Source organism: Rhinichthys klamathensis, unplaced genomic scaffold (assembly GCF_029890125.1).
Source record: "Rhinichthys klamathensis goyatoka isolate OS25496 unplaced genomic scaffold, OSU_Roscu_1.1 h1tg000722l_1, whole genome shotgun sequence".
In the NCBI taxonomy this organism is placed as follows: Eukaryota; Metazoa; Chordata; class Actinopteri; order Cypriniformes; family Leuciscidae; genus Rhinichthys; species Rhinichthys klamathensis.
Window position 1 is genome coordinate 421134 of NW_026607137.1, and position 26731 is coordinate 447864.

General features: G+C 41.5%; 1 protein-coding gene across 1 annotated transcript in view; it reads left to right on the top strand.

The window, feature by feature from the left end:
* LOC130077182 (collagen alpha-1(XXV) chain) overlaps positions 1-26731 on the top strand; it is a 295172-nt gene that overhangs the window by 232242 nt on the left and 36199 nt on the right. The window contains exons 10-26 of the mRNA XM_056242326.1: positions 7719-7751; positions 7865-7900; positions 16080-16124; positions 17608-17670; positions 18565-18633; positions 19617-19661; positions 19837-19881; positions 20843-20920; positions 21301-21324; positions 22055-22099; positions 22260-22304; positions 22437-22517; positions 22655-22717; positions 23057-23107; positions 23612-23638; positions 24086-24166; positions 24476-24511. Of these exons, the coding sequence (XP_056098301.1) occupies positions 7719-7751; positions 7865-7900; positions 16080-16124; positions 17608-17670; positions 18565-18633; positions 19617-19661; positions 19837-19881; positions 20843-20920; positions 21301-21324; positions 22055-22099; positions 22260-22304; positions 22437-22517; positions 22655-22717; positions 23057-23107; positions 23612-23638; positions 24086-24166; positions 24476-24511 (867 nt within the window). The remainder of the gene's footprint in view (positions 1-7718; positions 7752-7864; positions 7901-16079; positions 16125-17607; positions 17671-18564; positions 18634-19616; positions 19662-19836; positions 19882-20842; positions 20921-21300; positions 21325-22054; positions 22100-22259; positions 22305-22436; positions 22518-22654; positions 22718-23056; positions 23108-23611; positions 23639-24085; positions 24167-24475; positions 24512-26731) is intronic.

Consider the following 26731-nt stretch of genomic DNA (forward strand, 5'->3'; position numbering starts at 1 on the left):
GGCTGTAAATAAAAGATGCACTTTTTGCACTTTGTTACACAATGGTGTCTTGATTTTTTTCTGTGAATACAGACCCAGTGTCCACATATGTGGACATAATTTTTTTCAAAAAGTGCTTCATGTTCAAAGATAATATCTGGTTATTATATCTATTGGTCCCTCCTAACCCCAAAAAGCTAGAAGAAATTTAAAATGCACGCCAAACCAAAACTCAGGTCTGAGGAGGATATATATATATTTTTTTTTTTTTTTGCAAAGGTCAGTTTAGGGGCTCCATACTACGATTTAAACTTAAGTGCCGAATATTTCGCTATTTTGAACTTTTTGTGTCTGTTTCTGCATGGCATAAAGATATATCTGAGGTTTTATCCCAGTGAGGTTGCATACTTAAAGCAGTGCCTTTTTGACCATGTGTATAAATATTTAACTGGGTGTGAAATTATCTGTGACTTGCCATGTAGCACAGTTCTCGCTAAAATCACTCAGATCTCAGAGCTGGAAAAATCCTCTCTCGGTCAAAACATAACACAAAAAAACTCTTTATTTGGATTGCAAAAAGGCTTTTTGGTTTTGGAGGTTTGGCCAACAAGCATGTTATCCCAGCAGTTCCTCGCAATCTTGAGGTTGCAGCCCTCCTGAGATGCCTGGCGGTGGTTCAAGCACTGGCAGTGCCTCGCTACAGTATCTGAGAACCTCTGCAGCTCATATTGTTCTGAACAGAACAAACTCATTAGAAAGCAGCACTATTTCTAAAAAAAAAATGATGTCATGATGTTGATTGAACTTTCAAGAAGACTTCATCATTAATCATAGACCTCAGTGAGCTTTTATATCAGAAATAACACACTTCATTCCATCACTTACTGTATATGTAGTCTAGTGACACACCATTAATTTATCAAATGCTTGCCAGTATCACAGTCCCATTAAGTCAGTCTGCAAACTTGTATAAGCAATTTTCTTTATAATTAAAAGCTGACCTTTATGCTCAACATCACTAATGCATTACCTTTTAATGTAGCATATAATTATTAACACCATCAGCGTTTAATGCTTCAAGCCATATTCTCTCATCCATGCAACACTCTAGAACTAGGTTTCACGTCTCTCAGCTGTACCCCTGTATGTTCTCTGGCAGTATGCTATGCTGTTAATTGTTCACCTTTTTTTGCCATATGATCTTTTAATACTCTTGGTTTATTATGAGTACAAAAAACATTTTTTTAAAAACATGATCAAAACCTTGTGTGTTTGTTTTAAGGCATGTTGCAGAGATATTTACGAGAATGAATAAGCCACGTTTGATATTCACATTTCATTTCATGCTGCAGTTTTTCAGAAAAACAAAAAAGTACTGATAACAACAGCAAATAAAACAATTTCCTTTTTGCTGACAAAACAGTAGTGGTAGTGGTAGTGTAATATGTTTTTGTAAGTCATTAGTCTGCATGGCATTTCACGCTTGCAAACTTGCAAAATGGAATAACATAAGGCCTGGAGACATAACTCAATCAGAACCAGATGTGATGAATTGTTACCAATGTAAATCTCTGCCAATGTTTGACAGGTTCACAACAGAATACACTTGTATCTATTGTGTTTTTAGCCTTAAACTGCTCTATAAAGTAGAAAACGACTCGTCTCAGGCTCGACAGCAAAAGTTTGTCATTCGAACCAAACATAACTAAAACTTTTACAGCAACAAATGAGTGGAAGCAATTTTATATAATTCCTTGACATAGTTTGCTCATGCATTTATTGTGCACTAAGAATATCGATATAAAAGGCAAATGATGAGGCATTAAGGTGTTGATTGGGGTGGAGTAGAAGGAGTTTACTGATATCCAGCTGTAAATGTTAAAGTAGTTTATGGCTAACAAAAATGCAGCAATTAAGCTTGCATCATAATGAAGCCCATAAAAGCCAGGGCATGCATTCCTCAACAATCTCTGAGCATAAGACACGTGAAGTGGAACCACAAGTTCAGCAGCAGGCCGAGGGCCCAGCTGCTCTTTCCCACCACGTCCAATCATCCTCTGGTCCTCGCTGCACATTCAGCCCAAGACATTCAGCTACTCTCATGTTTTTAGGCTTTCATTTTATTTCTGTTGTTGCAGTGTAACAAAAGAGAGCTATGCATTAAGCTACGTAATTCTATTTAATTTTTTGGTGTTTAATATCAGAACAAAGACAGGTAACACTTTAGAATACGGTTCCTTCGTTAATGAATAACTACACAGGAACAAATGAGTAACACAATATTAACAATCTAGTAACTACTATTAACTAACAAGAAATTCTGATTAACAAATTAGTAAGTAACAGCGCACAGATGAAAGTGGTAGTTCACTATTAACAAATCAATAACTACTTTTTTTTTAATGCTTCCCAGAGAACTACTGTAAGAATCATGCTAACTAACTAGTAATTACTCAAGTGTTACTACATACTTCTAAAGGAATGACTAATTATTTGGATCCGTATTCTAAAGTGAAGATCACGGTAACTAACTAGTAATTACTCAAGTGTTACTACATACTTCTAAAGGAATTAATAATTCTTTTAAGCTTTTGAGGTTTTTGGTGAAGTTTTAGATAGTAATTCCCATAGAAGTATGTAGTAACACGAGTAATTACTAGTTAGTTACCATGATCTTCACTTTAGAATACGGATCCAAATAATTAGTCATTCCTTTAAAAGTATGTAGTAACACTTGAGTAATTACTAGTTAGTTACCATGATCTTCACTTTAGAATACGGATCCAAATAATTAGTCATTCCTTTAGAAGTATGTAGTAACACTTGAGTCATTACTAGTTAGTTATCATGATTCTTACATGAAAAGCCAATCCTAAAGTGTAGAATCTTCTAATCCTTCACAAGATATTTGCACACACGTATATGAGGTAGGAGACATTAATAAAATCTTCTCTTTTTTTTGCGAGGTATAGGTCAAATAATAAAATCACTGTATATGGTATTTGGATGGCCGATAACTCAATATGCCGTCACCGTGACTCTGGCCAATTTTCTGGCATTCCTCTGGACTGGCATTGAATCACTACAGGACAAGTGCTGACAACTGCATTTAAAAAGCCATTTCTTTAAAATTATTCAGTTGATAAATAGTTCTCTAGGAGAGAGCATAGGCTAATTATTTTCCAAATCATAAGTCTGCTATGCTATTACATATTGATAAACCTTGTGTATTTGTTTACAGTAGCAGTTATTAATGTTAATGTAGTGCTAGTCATTTGTCCTGCATTAGTTATTGATTAGTTTTGCATGAACTATTAATCTTCTTCAGTAGTTCTCTGGGAAGCATTCAAAAAATAGTAGTTATCAATTAGTTAATAGTGAACTACCACTTTCATCTGTGCGCTGTTACTTACTAATTATCAGAATTTCTTGTTAGTTAATAGTAGTTACCAGATTGTTAATATTGTGTTACTCATTTGTTCCTGTGTAGTTATTCATTAACGAAGGAACCGTATTCTAAAGTGTTACCCAAAGACATAAAGCATAGAAGTTGTCACTCATGAGTGGTTGTAATGAAGTACACAAAGACAAGGAATATCACAGAACAGTCTTTAATCTTAATCCAACACGGAACACTTAGGAGAATCACAGAAAGTAATACAATAAACACAACCACATATAACATAAACGCAACCGATAACGGACAAAGAACAGACAGAACTCAGAGTTGAAATACACAGGGAGAAATAATTAACAAAACTAGAAACAGCTGTGGGATTAATTAACAACCAAGGAAACTAAAGCCGCGTTTCCACCAAAATTACCCAGAACAATTTGTCCCAGGAACTTTTTCCCCCCAGACCTGTTACTGTCTGCGTTTCCATCGTGGTCTAAAGTACCGTGAAGATTAGGCAAATTAGTCCGGTGATGTAGGTCTGCGTGCTACTTTCCAGTTCCCACTGGATTCCATCCTCTGAATTTAAGCTTAATAAAACCTGAACCTCGTCGTCTGTCCATCGGTCGTATTTTCAAACTCCATTGTTGATTAGAATAGCAAACCACTCTTACTGCACGCACCGCAACAGACTTTAAAAAATGGTGGCTGAAATAAAATGCTGTGTATAGTCAACCAATCAAAATGCTGCATGAAATCAACCAATCAGCATGTTCAGCGCCAATGTACCACCCCCGAAAGTTCCTGAACTTTGAAAAAGTACTACCTCGCCAGCAAGGACTTTCTGAGGGGCAAATTTTTACCCGGAACTTAATTTAGACCCTGGTTACTGCGGTCGAAACACACCGAGTACCAACCCAAAGTTCCTAGTTCCTGGGGAAAGTTCCTGCGGTGGAAACGCAGAGAAAATTAAACCAAAACAGAACATACGCGTTACACCCACCCCCTGGGAAGGCGTGTCCTCACGCCGTAACAGTCCAACTGAGGAAGGATGATGGTGGCAATGACAGTGGGAGGAGCAGGGAGGAGAGGAGAGCAGGAGTAGCCAGGCGGGGACCCAGAGTACAGCCAGGACGAAGGTATACTGCGAAGTCGAGGGAGGGAGGAGCCATGGTGGAGACTTGGCCGATGAAACCAGGGGGGCGATGGACGGCGACTGTGCCAATGGAGGTGGAGACCCATGCGGAGCCGAAGAGCTGAGTGTCCAAGGTGGAGCCCAGGAGGCCAGAGGACCAAGATGGAGCTGGAGGGAAGATGAAGGCCCAGAAGTCCGTGGAGCAGACAGAGCGACCTCCTACCAAGGCGAAGCCATAAGGGCGATAGTCCCAGGTGGAGCTGAGGGAGGAAGGAGCCAATATGGAACCGACTGGTCGTCGAGCTGAGGTGGAGTGATGGCTGGGGGCTGGAGGTGGAGCCAGGGGATCCTTAAGCCAAGGCAGAACTGGTGACTGGAAGATCCGACATGCATCCACACAGCTTTGTGGAGCAAACAAAGGAGGAGCCGAAGAGAACCATCCTCTTCTGAATCCTCCAGCTGCAGCTTACTCTCAACGGCGGGAGTGTGTGCGGGGCCTTCTTTCGTCCCACGCACCTGGTCAGTGGGGCTGGTGACATCCTCCTCAGCAGCGCAGATGGTGAAGGCAGACCCGCAGTTCACCAGCAGGCACTCCACAAACTCAGTGAATGTCCCCCGAGCACCATCACCGGGAGAGGCGTGCCTTGGTGCGTTCGTTTAGGCTGGTCAGAATTTGCACAAGGAGTGATTCGGGAAGTTCGTTAGGCACGACAGTAAAAATCCTCTGGTGTAGCTGCTCTTGCTCTAGGCAGAGCAGCTGGACGGCCGACAAGTCCATTTTTGTCATTTTTTTAGGTATGGTATTCTATCTCACATGAGTGTCTGTAATGAAGCGCACAAGGATGAAGGAATATCACAGAACAGTCTTTAATCTTAACACAGAACACTCAGGAGAATCACAGGGAGTAATACAATGAACACTACCACATATAACATAAACACAAAACAATGCCAGACAAAGAACAGACAGATCTCAGGGTTTAAATACACTGGGAGAAATAATTAACAGAACTAGGAACAGGTGTGGGATTAATTAACAACCAAGGAATTAAATAGAGACACAGAACACAGGCAAATGAGCATAGGAAACACAGAGAAAACTAAACCAAAAAAGAACATACATGTTACAGATGTAGCCAAAGCAATGGTTATTATTAATCTTCAAGTCTTTTTTTTAATGCATATATTTTTGTCTGATCACAAAGTATAAACATAAAACTTGTTAAAAAGATTAAAAAACAACAGATGGAGAGGTTTCTCATTGCATGTTTTCTCAGGGAGATTGAAACAAACACATTGTGTTTTTTCCAGATTTTGTTCCCTTGGGAAACATGGTACTTTGAAGCAGAAAGACATTTTCAGATATGCTGTTGCACCTGTGCATCCACTGTGCCAGCTCTCTCACCCAGACTGAACTCAACCATCTCACTGTTTTGAATTTCAATGATCTGCTCTGCGCTGGCACACATCTGTTTAATGTGACACAGATGCTGCACAGTGTGTTTGTGAGCAAGATAAGAAAACGTTTACACAAGTGTATTTTATGAATTTATTTAGGTTGCCTTGACTTGATATATGATGCCATCATAAATCCTGTTTTGTGGTTTAGTTTTCATTTAATCTTTATTTGATAAATGAAACGGTGATGGCATTAAGTCAGTGAGTTAGTACTGTAATTAGTGCTTAAACATTAGCTTTGAAGGCACATTAAGCTGATTGCTCTCATCATCAGAAGCTCATTCTCATTGATATTTAACCTCCTTAATGCAAAAGAATGTGGAGGTTTAAATGGTACATGGAAATTTGGGCATAATAGCACAATCTAGTGACTAACTTAAATCAGTTAAAACAGAAGCTAACCTTAAACGAACAGAACACTCTCCATGACCTTACATGAGCAATGGATGCTCATGACCTCAATGCACAATTGCTATCGGGGATTATACCAAACATTTCTATAGCCATTTCTGTCACGGTGAGACACGGAGATGAACCCAAACGCAGACAGTATAAAATAAGACACGGTTTAATGACAACAAAACAGAAAGTAAAACCCACGAGGGGGCGAAACAGATGGAACACAGAATACCACACTGACTAGACTAAACTGGGAAACAACTGAACAAGAAAACAAACAAGACTTCAAGCGATGCTAACAATGACTAGATGTACACAGGGTACTCACGATCAACGTATAACAATGAACCGACACAAGACAGCAAACACAAGGGGATTAAATAGGAAGACTAATCAAACATAACAGGTGACACGGGTGAAACACTAATGACAGAATCAGGATAACAAGGGGGCGGGGTAACGAGACGAGACAACACAAGCACATGACCAAAACACAAGGCCATGTGCTTGCACACAGAACATGGGTCTGTCATGATCCTGCCAAAATACTAGAACTCACAGACCTGATGGCAGAATCATGACAGTTTCAACCAACCATTTCTAGACTGTCTTGCATGTCAGTCCCCTTATAAATATGTGATTAACTCAGCTTTCAGCACCTGTTAAAATCTGTGATTGGGATCTCTCATCACATTTACTGAAAACAGTGGCTGCAATAAGATTTCGCTCTGAATCCCCCTCTTACCAGATGTTACTTTAGGTAATTACTAATAGTTACATTATTATCCTTATTCACTATTAAAATATAAAATATAAAATGAGTATTACATACATAAAGTACAAGTACAACATACAATTCAACCAAATAAGCCTGGTGGTACATATCTGGGTGGTACATATATTTTGCCATAAAAGCACGATGTAGTGACAGTCGATTACACAGCAGCTAACCTTAAATGAAGACCCTCCATGAACTTTTTTGCACAATTGCTATGATAGAATATCCAATCAAAGGCAATCTCCTTCCTCCTTTTTTCCTCTTACGTCCTATTGGTGTTATGGCAGCGGTAGAAGCTTTAGCTAATGGATGTTCATCTTTCCTTATTTGTTTCACTTGAGCTAATCTGCTTTGCTTGTATACTCACACAATCTGATGAGCCGCTTTGTGCACCAGTTTAACCTTTGCTTTGGCAAGCTCAGCAGCATGCAGCAGCAGCAACTTCCAAAATTTCCAAAAAACACCACCATGTGGTAAAAAGAAGATGCTACACTTTTAATTTTTTAGATGCAACAGTTTTAAATGGCTCAGTTTTGACCAAAACAAATTTACTATGAAGTTTATATCCCTCACAGGGTAATGCCGGATCCTCTGCTGCTGGAATTAAGGTAAAACACAACCTCAGAATAATTTTTATCTTTAAGTCCGTGTTGTTTAGCAAGATCTACTTTTTCATTTGATATATACAGATGAGCACTTACAGGCATTCTTATTGTTACAGGGTGAGCCAGGAGAGCCAGGACGTGGAGGACAAAAGGTAAAACTGCATACTGCACTGAGTATTCACTTACGATTGTTATTGTTTGGAACAAATGACTGCACATGTGTCTTAATGACAGCTGATTCATTTATGGAAAACACTGGGAATTTGTTTTAATAAAACATGTAGTCATTAATGTTTAACCATAAAGTATTATAGCATACTTAATTTTCTGCACCGTATGGCTGTATGAAGCAAAGCTTACCAACATTTGCTTGCTGCTATTAAGCATGTGAATGTCAGGCACCAACCTACTCAAGAAAGAAAGCGCTTTTTAGCAAGGTCAGCTTCCTTTCCAGCCGGATTTCAGGTGAACTAATATGACTTATAAATGCACTTTTTTATTTGATGTTTTTAGGGAACCTTTTAGTTTGTGCCTTAGTACACCTTGGCATAAACTATTCATTTACTGAGAATTGAAATCCTTTCCTGCTCCAACATAAGCCGTAAAAACATAATTCTACACCATGCTGTTATAGTTTGTCTACTTTGTATTATTTCTTTATGTTTTGCATCACACTTTATTACTTGTTCTGTTTACTATTAAAACAACGTTAGGCTTCACTGAATAATCAATCTGCTCCAAATTCAGTGTGAGAATCCAAGAGAACAGCTTGAGTTCTCTTGCAGAAATCTTCATCACATTTACAGGACTTAAAAAAAGTCCTGTGTAAACATACAACTCTAAAACTGCAGTCTGGGATCTTTTTAACAGCACCATTTTGAGCACCAGTACTCACTTTTCACATGTGTATTTATTTCAGCAGAGCATGAGCTAATTAACAACAGAATTGTATCATGGTTACGTGGTATGTTAGTGCTTCTGAGGTTTTAGTTTTTCTTCCTCTTTTCTCATGATATATGTGACGAGTCAGACATGTGAGGCAGATCCATTTGCAACAATTTAATAAGCTGTCTCGAACAAACATAAAGCTTTCAGTAGAAGGATAACACAAGGCAGGTATGCTCGTAAGGACCGGACTCTAGTCCGGGGCTGTGGCCAAAACTCAGGGTCAGAAACAGGCTTGGTTCGGAGCGGGCAGCAGACAACAGGATAACCGGAGACGGGCGGTGAACGTGATTTCACCAAGTACCACATGTTACTGGATCAACATCGTTGTTGATCCTGGATCAACTTTCCAATCAACCAATCAGATTTGAGGGACAAGTTTACAGTTTATGTCAAGTTTAGGCTTAGAACCAGGGTTAAGTACTTAAACATCAGTGTCATTCACCTTTCATTACCCTCTGATTTTAGGGAAAAGTTATGGGTAGGGTTAGGTTTAGGGGTAGGGATTGGGTAAGGACTACATTTTGGGACAGGAATGTTGATCCAGGATCAACAAAATATGTTGATCCAGGACCATGACTTGGCAAAATCACGGTGACCGGAGACGGGCAAGGTTCAGGGCTGGCGGCGAGAATCAGAATCCAGGTACAGGCAACGGTCACTTGGCAGGCTGCAGACAGTCAGAGAGGTTAGTAACAGGCTAGGTTCAGTCACACAGATAGTCAAGGAAACTGGAGAGCGCTCGGACATGAAACACGGGGTGAAACAATACTTCACACAGGGTGCCGAGTTAACGAGGCAGATATAGCTTAGGGACCAGAGTAGATACAGAACAGGTGAAATGCAATCAGAGCGTAACGATCCCTACTAAGCTGAAGTATGAGACCCTTAGTATTCAAGAGAGAGAGCACAGGACTGAGAGTGCAGGGAATCACCAGGGCTAGACGCCGTAACAGAGCCCCCCCCCCTGCGAGCGCCTCCTGGCGCGAGGAAACTGACGACGGCGGGGTCTGCCCCGAGGTCGAGGAGCAGGTCTATCAGGGTGATTGCGGTGAAAGTCCTGAATAAGCGACGGATCCAGTATGTCATTGGCATTGACCCAGGAACGTTCCTCTGGACCAAAGCCCTCCCAATCTACCAGATACTGAAAATGCCCACCGCGACGTCTAGAGTCCAGTAGATGATGTACTCTGTAAACCCCCTCACCCTCTAACAGGATAGGCTGGGTAGCAGCGTCCTCCGATTCCTCTCTCCTCTCTACAGAACGGACAGAGGCTGGTTTGAGCAGGGAGACGTGAAACGTTGGCGAGATGCGCATGTGTCTGGGTAGATCTAGGCGAAACGACACGGGGGTGATTTGACGGATTATCTTGAATGGACCCAAGAATTTCGGACTAAGTTTCTTGCAGGGTAGTCTGAGGCGTAAATCTCGTGTGGATAGCCATACCCATTGGCCGGTTTGGTACTCTGGCCCTGGCCTGCGATGACGGTCAGCCTGTTCCTTGCCACGTCTTACAGCGCGTTGGAGATGAGTATGGGCCAGGTTCCAGGTCTCCTCACTTCGCCTGAGCCAATCATCCACAGCAGGGACACTGGTGGGCTCACCCGACCAGGGGAACAGAGGCGGCTGAAATCCGGGGACGCATTGAAAAGGAGTCATCCCTGTAGAGTGCTTGAGTATGGAATTTTGTGCATATTCAGCCCACATGAGGTAGCGGTACCAATCCTCCTGATGACCGAGGCAGTAGGAACGAAGGAAGCGGGAAATCTCCTGGTTGAGACGTTCAACTTGCCCGTTGGCCTGGGGATGATACCCAGAAGTGAGACTCACATTGATCTGAAGTTTCTCAAAGAAGGCAGTCCAGACGCGAGAAGTAAATTGAGGACCTCTGTCGGACACAATATCTTCTGGTAACCCATAAAACCGGAATACAAAATTACATAGATGTTCAGCCGTCTGCAGAGCTGTGGGCAGCTTGGTGAGCGGAATGAGCCGGCATGCTTTAGAGAAGCGGTCAATGACAGTGAGTATGGTGGTGTAACCATCTGAGGGAGGCAGATCCGTGATAAAATCAACAGCGATATGGGACCAAGGCCGTTGGGGAATAGGCAGAGGTTGAAGAAGGCCAGCTGGTAGCTGACGAGAGGATTTCTGGGTGTTACAGATCCGACAGCATTGAATGAATTCACTCGTGTCTCGGGAGAGCGTGGGCCACCAGTAGCGGTTTTGAAGAAGGTGAATGGTGGCAGTGATTCCAGGATGTCCGGAGCTGGGAAGGGCGTGCACGTGGTCTATTACCTTGTTTCGAAGTGTTTCTGGCACAAAGATTCTCCCAGGAGGACAGTCCGTAGGTATCTCAATGTCAGCATTGGCTTGAGCGCATTCGGTTTCAATATCCCACTGAACAGGTCCGAGAACAAGATCAGGGCAGATAACAGGTTCAGGAGCCGGAGCAGCTGCCTCGGAGTCAAATAGACGAGACAAAGAGTCAGCCTTGGTATTTTTTGAGCCGGGACGGTAAGTAACCGTGAAGCGGAACCGGGAAAAGAATAGTGACCACCTGGCTTGACGTGCGTTCAGTCTCTTGGCCGTGCGAAGGTACTCCAGGTTCTTGTGGTCTGTGTAGACTGTGAATGGATGAGTAGCTCCCTCTAGCCAGTGGCGCCACTCCTCGAATGCTGATTTCATGGCTAATAGTTCACGGTCTCCGACATCATAATTTCTCTCCGCTGAGCTCAACTTCCTGGAGTAGAAGGCGCAGGGGTACAGCTTAGGAGGGTCGCCCTGACGTTAAGAGAGCACCGCTCCTAGTCCGGTGTTCGAGGCATCCACCTCCACCACGAAGGGCAACTCGGGGTTAGGATGGTGCAAGATGGGAGCAGTAGTGAAACTGACTTTGAGCTGCTTAAAAGCCCGGGAAGCATCTTCGCTCCAAGGAAGTCGATTCGTGCCCTTCCGAACCAGAGCTGTCAAAGGGCTTGCCACTGAGCTGAATCCCCTGATGAAACGACGGTAGAAGTTTGCGAAGCCCAGGAAACGCTGCAACTCCTTCAAAGTGGTGGGTTGGCGCCAGTCTACCACTGCTTTAACCTTATTCTCATCCATGGCCACGCCCTCTGGGCTGATGACATATCCCAGGAAGGTTGTGGAGGTCTGATGAAAGTCACATTTCTCCAACTTGGCGTAGAGCTGGAACTGGATGAGTCTTTGAAGTACAGCTCGGACATGCTGAATGTGGGCTTCGTGGGTGTCTGAATAGATCAGAATATCATCTATGTAGACGATTACACTTCGGTGGAGCAGATCACGGAAAACATCATTGACGAAGGATTGAAAGACAGCTGGGCTGTTTGAAAGCCCGAAAGGCATAACGAGATATTCATAGTGCCCTGTGCTTGTGGAGAATGCAGTCTTCCACTCGTCCCCCTCTCGGATTCGAACCAGGTTATAGGCGGAGCGTAGGTCCAGCTTGGTATAATATTTGGCCGTTCGAAGGAGCTCTAAAGCGGCAGGTACCAGAGGCAGCGGATAACGGAACTTAACTGTGCATTCATTAAGTGATCTGTAGTCGATACAAGGTCACAGTCCCCCATCTTTCTTTTTAACAAAAAAAAAAACCAGCCGACATTGGAGAAGTAGAAGGACGAATGAACCCCTTTGCGAGCTCCTCTTCTATGTACTTCTGCATGCTTTTGGTCTCAAGTTGGGACAGTGGGAAGATGCGGCCTCTGGGTGGTGTGGTACCAGGTAAGAGATCAATGGCACAATCATATTCACGATGAGGTGGTAACCGGGTAGCTTTGACTTTACTGAAGGCTTCGGCTAGATCGTGGTACACGGCTGGCAGGCGTGATAGCAAGGATTCATCTCGGGGCTCGGAGATACTTCGGACCTGAAAGGGTTTGACGGTAGACAAACACCTTGAAAAACAGCTCTCTCCCCAGCTGACTATCTGTCCAGTCGTCCACTCCAAATGAGGGTTGTGGTTCCTTAGCCAGGGTAAGCCCAGAATTACCGGCGTGTGAGGAGCTTGGAGAATGTAGAAATGGATTTTCTCATGATGAAGCAGACCAGTACGCATGTGAAGTTCCTGTGTTACGTGTGTGATGTGACCTGTGCCGAGTGGGCGTCCGTCAACAGCTTCAACTGAAAGCGGAGATGTGCAGGGAATTAGAGCTATCTCGTGGACCTGGGCAAAATCTTTAGACATAAAATTCCCGGCTGCCCCTGAGTCAACTAAGGCTAAAGTATTAACAGTTTGTCCATTTACAGAGAATTCAAGAGGCACTGAGATACAGGAAAGTGGATTTAAACAGTCAAGGGTTAGACTTACCGAGGTTTTTTCCTTGAGTGTAGAACGTCGGGGGCAGTGTAGACGAAAGTGACCATCTCCTCCGCAGTACATGCATAATTTCAGGGTCCTGCGGCGCTCCCTCTCCTCCTCGGATATGTGTGACGCGTTGATTTGCATGGGTTCGTAGGCTTCAGCGGAGGAAAGTGAAGCACGTGGTGTGGAGATGTCGCGCGAAGTGCTCGTTGAGCGGAGGCAAGAGCGACGTGAGCGCATCAAGTTGTCAATCTGGATGGTGAGATGAACGAACTGATCAAAGTCCTTTCCCTCGTCGCGACAGGCCAGCTCGGCTTGTAATTCGTGATTGAGACCCCTCCGAAAAACCACTTTGAGAGCGTTCTCCGTCCAGTTGGTTTGAGCTGCCAGAGTTCGGAATTTGAGCGCGTACTCCGTGGCGGGTGTCCTTCCCTGCGCGAGCTCCAAAAGAAGATCCTCAGCTCCTTTCCCCTCTTTGGCATGTCCAAAACCGCTTGGAAACGTTCCAGAAATTCTCCGTAAGATGAGAAGGCGGACCCATCCACACTCTCCAGACCGCGGTGATCCACTCCAGCGCGCGTCCGGTGAGTAATGAACATACAGAGGCGATTTTGCTTGCATCTGTGGCGTGTAGGGAAGTCTGCTGGGCGAGATACAGTGAACATTGCAATATAAAGCCCTTGCATTTACCTGGGTCTCCCTCGTATTTCTCGGGAAGCGCGAGGCGAGGATTAGTGCTCGCCGCATTAAGGGAGTCCGGAGGTAGAGCATGTGTAGTGGGCGCTGAAGCGGCCGTGGATCCCGCTGTAGACTTCTGCAGGGCTTGAACCGCTGAAATCAATTCCTCTGTAAGAGTGGTCAAACGGGACAACTGGTGGTGATGGGTGGCCAGCTGAGAGGCTTGGGCGGTGAAAGCGGCCGACAGAGCAGTCATTGTCGCTGGATCCTCGTTTGGCGAAGTATTCTGTGAAGAGTCAGACATGTGAGGCAGATCCATTTGCAACAATTTAATAAGCTGTCTCAAACAAACATAAAGCTTTCAGTAGAAGGATAACACAAGGCAGGTATGCTCGTAAGGACCGGACTCTAGTCCGGGGCTGTGGCCAAAACTCAGGGTCAGAAACAGGCTTGGTTCGGAGCGGGCAGCAGACAACAGGATAACCGGAGACGGGCAAGGTTCAGGGCTGGCGGCGAGAATCAGAATCCAGGTACAGGCAACGGTCACTTGGCAGGCTGCAGACAGTCAGAGAGGTTAGTAACAGGCTAGGTTCAGTCACACAGATAGTCAAGGAAACTGGAGAGCGCTCGGACATGAAACACGGGGTGAAACAATACTTCGCACAGGGTGCCGAGTTAACGAGGCAGATATAGCTTAGGGACCAGAGTAGATACAGAACAGGTGTAATGCAATCAGAGCGTAACGATCCCTACTAAGCTGAAGTATGAGACCCTTAGTATTCAAGAGAGAGAGCACGGGACTGAGAGTGCAGGGAATCACCAGGGCTAGACGCCGTAACAATATACTGTGCCCAAAGTAATATAATAATTAGGACTGTCAAGCGATTAATTTTTTTAATCTAATTTAATTACATGATATGCCGATTAATTAATCTAATTTATCGCCTAATTAATCTAATTTATCGCCAAATTAATCACACATCAAATTTGGCATCAAATTTTGATCCCCAAAAGATCATTTAAAGTCATTATTGTGTTAAATGAGAAAAGCATCAAATAGACATTACAAAAATGTGATTGCCGTGATTTGATTGTGATTTCAGACACCTGTCATGCCTGAGGCGTTCCCTAAAGTGTCATTCGACGCAGTGTGAGTTCCCTTTCAAAAGGGAACAGTCTGGTTACCAACATTCTTCAAAAGATCTTATTTTATAAGAAAGAAAGTCATACAGGTTTAAAATGACACGAGGATGAGTATCCTCAAAATATGATTTTTTTTTTTAAAAATTAAATGAAGTAATACTTTAAATAAGAAACTAAAACTGCCAGTTGGTGGTGGTAAATATCTAAACGAGCAAGTCATTAAGTCATTCAGTTCATTCATTCATTCATTCATTCGATTCATTCAAATGGCTGATTCATTTAGGAATTAAGTAAATGGCTCTCTTTATGAATGGGCCATTGAATCATTGGTTCACCCAATTGATTCGGTTAAAATGCGGATTCATTCAGAAACTAAACACCGCTATGTGTGGCTCGGAGATGCACAACAGTTCTGCTGTGGCTTTACAGGAAATATTCTTGTTGGCAAAATTGAGACAATAACAAAACAGAAGCTACTGTGTCTAAAATATAACACAATATTAATTTCTTATTTTATTAAATGTTCTATAAAATTATATCACATTTGCACTCATGCTAATCGGCATTTTCCATGCTATTTGGCACATATCACATTTGCACTGAGGCATTTGCCCTGATATCTTGACTTTTAGGGGCTTTCTAACTAACTGCGTTCTAGGCTCTATCACTCAGTGAATTGTTGCCCTGCATCATGTTTCGTCACTAATAAACTGTATAAAATGTAAGATGACCTACGTAGGTCTGGGGCGGGGCTGGTGCGTTAAATGAGACTGCATAAATGCAGTCGCAGTCGCATTTTTGAGACTGTCTTTGGTTCACTGCAATTTTAGAAATACTCAGCAATTGTGTTGACTGTACATGGGTTGTCGTAAAGCACATTAAAAACACCACATAGACAGCCCTAAAAATAATATATCTTATGGTCTAATGGGATCGATATTCTATTTTAGCATAAGCAGAAAACGCAAATATAATTGAAGACGCTCAATATGGATTGTGCATAGCAGTACCATTAATTTGAAATGTCTGAAAGAATCCAACTGCAACACCATTAGCCAATGTGTCTTTACTTTAACTGCGGAATCTGGATGATTTTCACTTTAGTATGTAAACCAGGGCCAGTATTTTGATATTGTGGCCTTAGAGGAAACCTATTGTAGTTGAGCTGGGTTTCCAGGCTCACAGTCAGTAGTGGTGGCTTGGTTTGGCTGTAATTTGTTGCACTTTTCCTACATAGGGTGAGCCAGGACTTCCAGGGCTGCCTGGACTCCCCGGGATTAAGGTAAATGTTGTGTCTTCATGCCTAAAACCCCTCCCCCATATCCAGCAGTTTGTCAACCAATGAATGTCTCTGTAACAGTTGTTGAAGTGCAACTGTATTGTTTCCATATATCTTTCACAATAACCTGTATGGCTTCAATTAGTTAATGCTTTTGAATGGAGTGTGTTTTACATTGGCTTATTCAAATGCACATTATCAGGATTCATTGATTATGGATTCATCCATTGATGATTCATACGTGAATCAGACAATTACTTGACCCAGTTTATCTTTGCATTCATGTAAAGACTCGTCTCGGAGTAAGATTTAACACTACAGAAATTAGATGTCTGACTTATTTCATTGCTATTGTTATGCTTCAGCCTTTATTTTCACAAAAAAAATATTGGTGTCACTGGCTTGTATTATATTTCAAATAGTCTCCACAACAATCAAACAAACCCCCTGAGAGTGTGTCGAATCATACACACTTTACCAGAGTCACTTAAAGTCATTCAACCACTTGGTGTTTTGTAATGGAACTTTCTTTTTTGCCTTCTGAGCTGAAAATTAAAAGCTGATTGCAGATGTTCATGTTCCAAATTGGAATAAAATATTTTTGAAAATAATGAGAAAATGAGTGGGAAATCACTGGAGTGATGGATTTCTCCATAGTTCCATAGTTTGTAATGCAAAGAATGCTCAAACTGGCATGAGCTAATGATTGTTGCTGTTTTGGTTTGTTTGCCTGTATTCTTTTGTATGCCTGCAGCCTATTGGCCTTGTAAAAATCCCACCCATTTTATGTAACCCTGGTTTTACTTAGAGTCTGAAGGCTGTGGATGCTAACATTGTGCTAATGTGGTGCTCTAATGTTTTTTGAGACACTTACATGTGCACACTGTGTTTATTCATTGAATAAGAGAGGATAGAATGTTTGATTAAATGGCACTGCAAATATCACGTTAAGGTGTTTATTATTATATTAGCAACATTCATTTTCTCGTGTAGTACCATGAACTAACACATAATTTATTTTAAATAAGAATTATAGGTAACGCTTTTACAGTACAGTACTTACGTGTACTTACAGTGTACTTACCTAGAAAGTATAATATAAGGTAAGTACATGGGTTAGGGGTAGGTTTAGGGGTAGGTTCAGGGTTAGTACCTAGTTATTACCCAGTAATTATAATTACTATAATAAGTACATAGTAAGTACATGGGTAACAGGACTGTTAGTTGCCATAATAGCTATATCATTAAGGTGAGCTAATCTTTTATGATGAAAGCAGGTTTTAATTAGAATCTAGACAATTATCAACTCAAATCAGTCCAAAAAAATAGACAGTTGGCTTGATACTGTATGACATGAATGCTTTGGGAGGTTGTTTGTCTAAAATGCTTCGCTTTTTTGATTTAGAGTTTAAGTTGATTTAGTTGTGAATACTTAACTTGAGTCCTATAACTGAAAGATAATTCCATGTGTGGCTTCTGTATGCAGGGTGAACCTGGTTTCTTTGGGCCTCAAGGTGAGCCTGGGCTTCCAGGTCTTCCAGGAACTAAGGTGGGTTTGTAACACCACCAGTTGTGGTATATCCCAGTTTAATGTGGTGGTCGTGGTTTGTGGTTTCATTAAGATATATCCATGATAGCTCTGTTAAGGACTATAAATTAACAAACAACAAATGACTACAAAAGTTTGTTCAATCTGTATGGGATCACTACTCTGCAAACTCTTATTGAGAGAAGAATTTAATTTAAACTATTATTACCAGATTTTTCGGATTAGTTAGATTATTAAGCCAATGTACATATTAAGTTAGTGTTTGATTAAAGGTGTGGTTTATGTAAAAGGCAGTGCAGAGAGTGAGGCATCTATGAAGAGACTCCAGTCAGTGCCTGTCAAGATACAGCATGTGCTGTCATACTGCCCTCTACAGGACATTTCAAAGAAATCAGTATAAATGAAGGAAAGAGTAAAGAGTAAAGTCTATTTCAGTGGTTCTCAAACTCTTTGACTCCATTGCCCTGCTTTGTCCAAGCCAATATTCGAAGCTGACATGAACTTCTGGTATTTCTATTTTAATAAGAATAAACAAACTCATACTCGTAAATACTGTTACTGTTGTACATCTTTATCATTTTTGTTTTTTTGGTGTTATTTAAGATTGTTAATATAGCAAAATGTAAATAATGTTAAGACTTACTGGGGGGCCCCTGGAAGTTTGCAGAGGCCCCTGGTGGGCCTTGGCCCCCTGGTTGAGAACCAGCATGTGCAAATTCTACTTGTTCTGTAAAATTATACTATCTACGTGTCTACCTTGTAAGCTGGAGTTTAGCTGGTCATCTCTAAAAACCAGCAGAGCAGACCATCTTATTCAGACTGAGAGATTAGTTTGAGCATCTTAGGCTTTTTTATGATAGGATAGGCTGTGATAAAGAATATCACTTTTTGTAGGGAGAGAGAGGAGAACCTGGACCTTCTGGCAAGGGTGAACGTGGTGAGACAGGTCCCGTAGGACACAAGGTAAGATGAGCAGTAAATATGTGCTTTTGAAGTGGTCATCTAATGATGGGAAAACCCATTCATGTAGAATAAATTCCCCTGTAATTCCCCTGTATGGGCCCATTGTCAAACATGACCACAGAGGTTCCTCCGACTTTAATTGTGTGTTTACTTTAGTCAAAACATTAACATCTCTAGATTGCCTTAGATATGTGAAATTATTATCCTGCCAAATTTCCTCAGGAAACTATTTATTTTGATTGAGATTTAGACAAGGGTTAATTTTCTCTGTCTGTGATCTTTCCACAAACAACAGTACAGGAACTAACTGAGTTTCTGCTGTTGTGTGTGTGTGTGTGTGTGTGTGTGTGTGTGTGTGTGTGTGTGTGTGTGTGTGTGTGTGTGTGTGTGTGTGTGTGTGTGTGTGTGTGTGTGTGTGTGTGTGTGTGTGTGTGTGTGTGTGTGTGTGTGTGTGTGTGTGTGTGTGTGTGTGTGTGTGTGTGTGTGTGTGTGTGTGTGTGTGTGTGTGCGCGTGCGTGTGTGTGTGCGCGTGCGTGTGTGTGTGCGCGCGTGTGTGTGTGTGTGTCAGTAAATCAAGGCAAGACACGTTAAACATAAGGAATCCCCACTACATATCAGATAAATGCCATTAATTTACAGGAAGTCAGCAGTTCCAGAGCTCAAATATCAATATCTTATTGGTACCTAAGGCTGGAAATGTTATATGGTGTAAACCACATTACCACCTGTGTAATTCTCTAGGGGCGCTTTGAAAAAGGGAACAGACATTTTGCCCTGCTTTGTCCAAGCCAATATTCGAAGCTGACATGAACTTCTGGTATTTCAAATTTGTTTTAGCACCTGCATTTAATCTTGTTATTACTCTTCCAGTACCATGAACAATGATTAACCTGACCACAGTCAGATCCGTAGATATTTTATCAGATTGCTTCCGAAAATGTTGTTAAATGATAAATCTTTAAATGTCTTTAAATAATTATAAGGGAGAACAGGGGGAACCAGGAGCATCAGGCCTGAAAGGTTCAAAGGTCAGTCTCATTTCCTCAGTAAGCCATGCATAAGAAAGTTAAAAACACTTCAAATTTGAAGCTAAAATCTTCAAGGAAACAAGGAACATGTGTTACATGTTACTATAAGAAATAAAAAATATTCTACTGTCTTAAATGACTAAATATAATCTCTGTCCGTATTTTACAATTACAGGGGGATGCAGGAGACAAAGGTGGTGAAGGCCCAACAGGATCACAAGTGAGTAAAGTCTACAAATGTCTAAAAGTGACTTTTTGACAACTCTGACTAGCAAATGTAACACTGACCTATAAATTAGCTTTATCAGTTGATTTCTGTGGAGTGTAAACTTCATCATTATCTTTCAGAGTGTAAAATACAGAAGAGTATACAGAATTGAATGTTTCCTCCCAAATATGAACTTGTCATGCTGACGTAATTGGGTTGAGGTTGCTCTTGACTGAATGAAACCAGAAAGGGCAGGATTTATTGATTATTCACAAATCCAGGGCATTATGCAATGAAACAAGTTAGTAAATAAGCCAAAGTCAGTAAATAAGTGACTGTGCAATGAAAAATAACTGTGATGAAGTTCCTGAAGTAAAGTTCTCACATGAAAGGACTGTAAAGCTGTTAAAGGAATTAATATTTTGTGATGGTGTGAAGTTATTATTTGAAATGTTGGTAACACTTTACAATAAGGTTCATTAGTTAACATTAGTTAACTACATTAGTTAGCATGAACTGCACTTATACAGCATTTATTAATCTTTGTTAATGTTAATTTCAACAATTTTCTAATACTTTATTAAAATCTTGTTAACATTAGTTAATGCACTGCGAACTAACATGAACAAACAATGAACAGATTAATTTGTATTAACTGACATTAACAAAGATGAACAAATACATGAACACATGTATTTATAGTTCATGATAGTTAATATATATTAAATAATGTTAACTAATGAACCTTATTGTAAAGTGTTACCGAAATGTTCACTATTTCAAGCAAATTATGTGATTAAGCACATTGGTTTGCTTTGATCTAGTCTCGGTTTCTATGATTATGAGGTACAGGAAGCTTCAAAATGAGAATATTGTCGCAAGACAATTATTGTCTCAAGTCACTCTTTTTATCAGTAAAAACAGTTCTGGCATTTACATTTCCCCACTCAATGAAAATATAATTGTTATTCAGGGGCTACCTGGGGAGAAAGGTGAACAGGGTACAACTGAAATCATAGACTACAATGGAAACATTCAAGAGGCTCTTCAGGTTAGTGGAATCATGTCTATGATCTTTCATTGGAAATCATATTTCGAACCTGTTTTAAACTGCGTAAATTAGGACAGCTACTTTCACAACACAAACCAAAGTGCCCAATTCATATTTTCTGCTCAAGTAACTGATAACAATTATGACATAAAATAAGGATTTACATAAAATTGCATGAAATTCTGTCTGACTGTTCACACTGAATTGACTTCACAATAATTTAGATAAACACCCAAAAATGCGTAATGGATAAACATCTGTATCAGTGGTATTGGTACTTGTAAAATAATTGGCACAGACAGAAAATATGACACACAGGTTGGTCTTGTACATAACTGTAATCTTATCTTTTACCTTCCCTTCTTCCTGACTGCCTACAGAAGATAACTACTATTACAGTTACGGTAATTCACCTCTGCTTTGTCTGTGTGTTATGAGTGCTGTATTTTGCTCAACATGAATTCAACACTTCCATGCATACATGTTTCTCCCCTAATTCTGCCGATTCTCTTACCAGTGCCTTTTTGACAGAATATTGTGTGTTGCTGTGTCAATGTTCGTTAACACTTGTTTTATCTGATTTGAGATAAAGACTTATCTCCTATGTAACAAGGATCAAAGTAAGTGTGAATGTGGTTCAGGCCCTTTCTCAGCTATATGTATTCAGAGTGCTCTGATTGGACCAGTCCAATATAACCTATGCGTGTTAACACAGGAAGTGAGAAATGACACATTGTCTCCCACATTCTCACGTGTCATGTTTCACATGTAACAAAAAAAGTGTAATAAATGTGTCCCTTGTGCTCTAAGTGTATTTTCTTTTTAATTATGTGCATCTACACAAAAAAAATATTTTGGGGAATTGCTAATTGAATTTTTCTTATTTTCTTATTTTGTGTGTGTGTGTGTGTGTGTGTGTGTGTGTGTGTGTGTGTGTGTGTGTGTGTGTGTGTGTGTGTGTGTGTGTGTGTGTGTGTGTGTGTGTGTGTGTGTGTGTGTGTGTGTGTGTGTGTGTGTGTGTGTGTGTGTGTGTGTGTGTGTGTGTGTGTGTGTGTGTGTGTGTGTGTGTGTGTGTGTGTGTGTGTGTGTGTGTGTGTGTGTGTGTGTGTGTGTGTGTGTGTGTGTGTGGTTTAGGGTCCCCCTGGACCTCCTGGGCCAGTTGGACCAAAGGGAATGAAGGTAACCACATAATTTATTAACAAAGTGGACATTATGGGCTGTTAAATGAGGGTCTTACGTAAGAGTCTAGCATTTATGTGCTTGTGACTACAACCTTTTGAAGACAAAGATCACAATGTGACTGCAGTTCATTTCAGTGAAATATTATTGCTTTTCACAGGGTGATCAGGGTGTTACTGGACTTCCTGGACTAGATGGAGAAAGGGTAAGAGGAACAAAATGTTCTTACTGTGTATAGCTTTTATTGTCTGTCAACTGACCCATATCTAAGCACAATTTCACAATATTTTTTATATAATAATTCATCACAATTAATATAATCTACACATGTTGTTAGGGTCACAAAGGTTCTAAAGGTGATATGGGTATCCCTGGAATATCCGGAGAAAAGGGATCAATGGGTCTTCCTGGCTTACAGGTAAAATGATCTGAGCGTGAGATATGTTGATACTTGTGATATTAATCATAACGTAAAATGTATGATCTTGCATAGGCCTAATGGCTTGTCACATTATTTAAGTAGGTTAAGTCATGGCTCCGTAATGTTGCCCGCAGGGTGTGAATGGTCTGAAAGGAGACAAAGGAGATGCTGGCCTGCCTGGACCTCAGGGACCCTCAGTAAGTACAGCCAAAATAGTGTCCAACCAAAATGTGAATTAAGTATACATGCGTAGTCTTCTGTCTAACTCACAGTCAGTGACAGCTGTAGACAACTGGGACTAGTCTTTATCAGAGTGATAGTTTGCATGGTGTCAGTGCATGTACTGAGAGTAAATGTTTTATCATCAATTTACATGTATGATGTCAAATCACTTTACCTTAAATTGGGCCTTACTGTTGTAGTGTAACTGAGGGTCATATTATTTAAACAGCTTCTCCATCTTTGTGCCCTGTTGTCCCTCATGTCTTCGGAGTATATTTCACTTATGGAATTTTTTATCTTGCTCGCATTAACAGATTATTGGTCCCCCTGGAGCACCTGGTCCACATGGACCACCTGGACCCATGGTGAGTTAAAGATGCTTTGCACAACAGAAATGGTATAAAATGGTAATCATTTTAAGATAATCTATTCTTAGCCAACTGGCATTTTTTTATGCCAAAATTTAGTGAAATTTAAGCTTGAAGCAACAACAATTTGCCAGTCGTAATATATTTACATTTATTAGGTTTAACTTCATCTTGTTTTAAGGAAAGTTTAGATTTATTTATTTATTTTAGCTATGGATATATCCAAATAGCCTATAATCATCACAAAAAGGACTCTTTGCCCCTGTTCTCTATACATTCAAACAGTTATGAAAGTCTGCAATTTATTGTCATGCTATTCCAGACCATTCTCTGAGAGACCTGAGAGAACATGTGGCCTTAAAACCTTCAAACTTAGTGCTTTTAAAACTTAAAACTGCTTCAAATTATAAGGAGTGAGTGAGTGAGTGAGTGAGTGCGTGCGTGCGTGCGAGCGTGCGTGCGTGCGAGCAAGAGAGTTATTAATGCTGTGTTGTGTTGCAGGGTCCTCATGGATTCCCTGGCCCAAAGGTACGTCATTACTGGGTGGAGCATATCTGCGCTATAGCTGATATAAGTGCCATGGCCATGCCTGGCTCTTAACTTAGTTGCTAATTAATTAATTTCAAGTTAATGCCTTTCTGAATAACCACATTTGGTGTTTTAAGGCATGCTGCATACTTGGCATTAATTGTTCATAGAGCAAATCGCCTTCTGTCAAACATGAAAGTAATTACTTGCTCAGTGTTAGTTTGGACATACAGAATCCTTTGAGACTTGCAGCAGTTCTTCTCATCACTTTGACCTTAACTCCCACTGTGTTTTTAGTCACTGTAGTCATCCAAGTCTTTGTAGACTATCAGGTGCAAATTCAGGAGGATTTCAATCTGTGATATTTGTCCAGAAATCAAAAGACAAGATGCTTCTGAGTAAATGTTACCGAGCATTCCCTAAACTGTTGTCTGTACTCCTATTTAGGGGGAACCAGGTTTGCTTGGTCTCAAGGGACTGCGAGGGGAGACTGGGTATAAGGGTGACAGAGGACCCCTGGGTCTCCCTGTAAGTACACTACAGCCGTGCATCCTATGATCTTAGTGCTTTATCCCCACTTATTTTGACTCAACATCTTCTAACCTTTACCACATTCCCCACTGTCCATTTGTTTGCTGTTATAAATTTATGTTTTCGTTGTTGTGACTTGTGCAGACAACCAAGCCTCATTTGCTGCCCCTTAAACTTTGTGTGTTGGTTAAACGTCTATTTGTTTATCTTTGTTAACAGCTGTTAAGTTTGTTTTTTTGTCCAGTTCACTCATCACATACTAATTGCACTTTTCAAACCTCCATTCATACTTCCATAAATGCACAGGGAGCATCTGGCTTGGATGGCAAGCTGGGACCCAGGGTGAGTCTCAAGCCATGTTTCACCAACCCCCCTATCCCCCTCCCCCCAAAGCCTCCCTACATCTTAAAAAAATACCAAAATGGGTCATGTGACACATTTATGGTGAACGGGGAATGTGGTTAGACTCATTATTGGTAATGTTTCATCAATGTTCAGCTCTATGTGCCAGTGAAAGATTAAACAACAAGAGTTACTCTGCTTTTCTGCTGACAAGTTTGACATTAACACTGATTTAACACTCACTCATCCATTAACATTCTATTTATTATTTATGTTCATCCGTGTATTTATTTGGGGATTTGCATGATTAATTGCTAAAGACATGCAAGTTTTGGTAACGCTTTACATAACAGCCCGGAAAGTACTGCGTAATTAAGACGAATTTACAGCATAACTTTCTTTAATTATATTGTACCTATAAAGTACTTACATGTAAGTATAAGGGAACAATATGTAACGGTTTGGGAATAAAGGGGTAACAACCAGGAGAATTAACAAATTATTAATACTGCAAGTATTTTAGAACTAAGGGGTACTTTTTCTACTATTATGATACAATAATCTAACATTTGGGAGCAATTTAGCGAGAACGAACCTTTTTGTAATAATAGTATACCAATACATACCGTATAGGCTTTTTTTTTTTTTTAATTACAGGGTTCATATCTGTGCATTTATACAGTAATTCATTTATTTATTTTTTGATTGCAAAAGTGCAGATGTTTTAGTTTGTGCTTACATGTTTCAAGGCAAGTAAAAAATAAAACTATTGCGATTTTTTTTTAAAAACTGGAGAAATATACTCTTGTTTCATATAGTTACAGGGTAAGTTTGACATTGCAAAACAAAAGTATATTTCCCCAGTATTTAAGCAAAAGTTGCAATAGTTTTAGTTCCCTTTCGTTGTCACTCCGAGTTCCGTCGGATGACGACGAATGGGGGTTTCGCTTAGAAAGCCTATCGACTTCGAGTATACAAAACGAGCCAATGGCAAACAAATGCCATGGGTCTGCGGAATTTGCATGGCGCAACTCCGCCCCACCTCGTGGGGATAAAAGGCGAAAGCCGGCAATATGCAGATATGTTTTTGCTTCGGAGCCAAGATGTTCTCTTCACTCCTGCAGTCTATTCTCTGACTATCTTCGAGAATCTTCAAGACGAGCAGCTTCCAGTCGGTGTTGGTGTGATGGCGTGTTCCAGCGAGTTTCACATTCCTGCCTGCTGATCTGAACAGCTGTGTGCTTCTCCCTGGGCGCTTCAGCACTGCTGCAAGCTTTTCTCACACAAAAAGAGCGTGCACGCGGCTTGCTTTTTAAAGACGATCTGCCCGTGCATTTCTGAGTGCGGTAGTCTGATAGATTCAGCTGATGGGCACGAGCACTGTTTTGACGTGTTTGGGCTTCAGTCACGTTCGAACAGCGCTCGCGGATGCGTCACGTTCTCTAAAGGGAACATGACCATCGCAATGTAACGGTCAAGACTCAATGAGCTCAACTGAGTGAGAGTCCCCTCATCCACACCCCGATCTATTTTCTCCACGTGAGAGAATACTTTGGCTGGTGGCCAGGGTGACCTGAGATGGCCGGTGTGGAACTAAACCGCCGATTAATATCCGTGGTCCACACCCCTCTCTTTAACATTGCAACCCGCGCGGTTCTGAATGAGTTAGCTGGTCAGAGCCGCGTCCAGAGGACGCCGGCGGGCCGGCATCTCATTCGGTTCCCCGGCTGATGAAATCATGTCTATCGCCGCGTCACAAGGTGAGCTGGAGTCCTTTGGAAGTGAGGGCTCGTCTATGTTGCCACTCTCGGGTGTGCAACATAGCGAGTCTGATCCAGAGTTGACAGCTATGCTTCCCGGGCCGCCGCGAGTATCGGGCATGTGTGGATTACTCTGCCATGTCTCGAGCACTCAAGGCTGATGATTGGTTTTGGGGAGGCGAACCCAAAATCCTTTCTACCCGGATGTGCATGAAAAGGTTATGAGATCGTGAGAGTCTCCTTTGACTTTCGCGACTGCTCAGCAGCCTCTTCCACCTTCTCTGCCCTCGAGAGGCCGCGGCCATGGGTACACTGGGGTTCCCCCCGTGGAGTGTTCTGTGGCAGCACGTCTGTGCCCCCACAGCGCCTCCACCTGGCGTGGCGACCCTAAGCACCCCTCCAATGCCTGTAGGTTTTTTGTCTACTCCGGTGGCAAAGACCTATAGAGCAGCGGACAGGC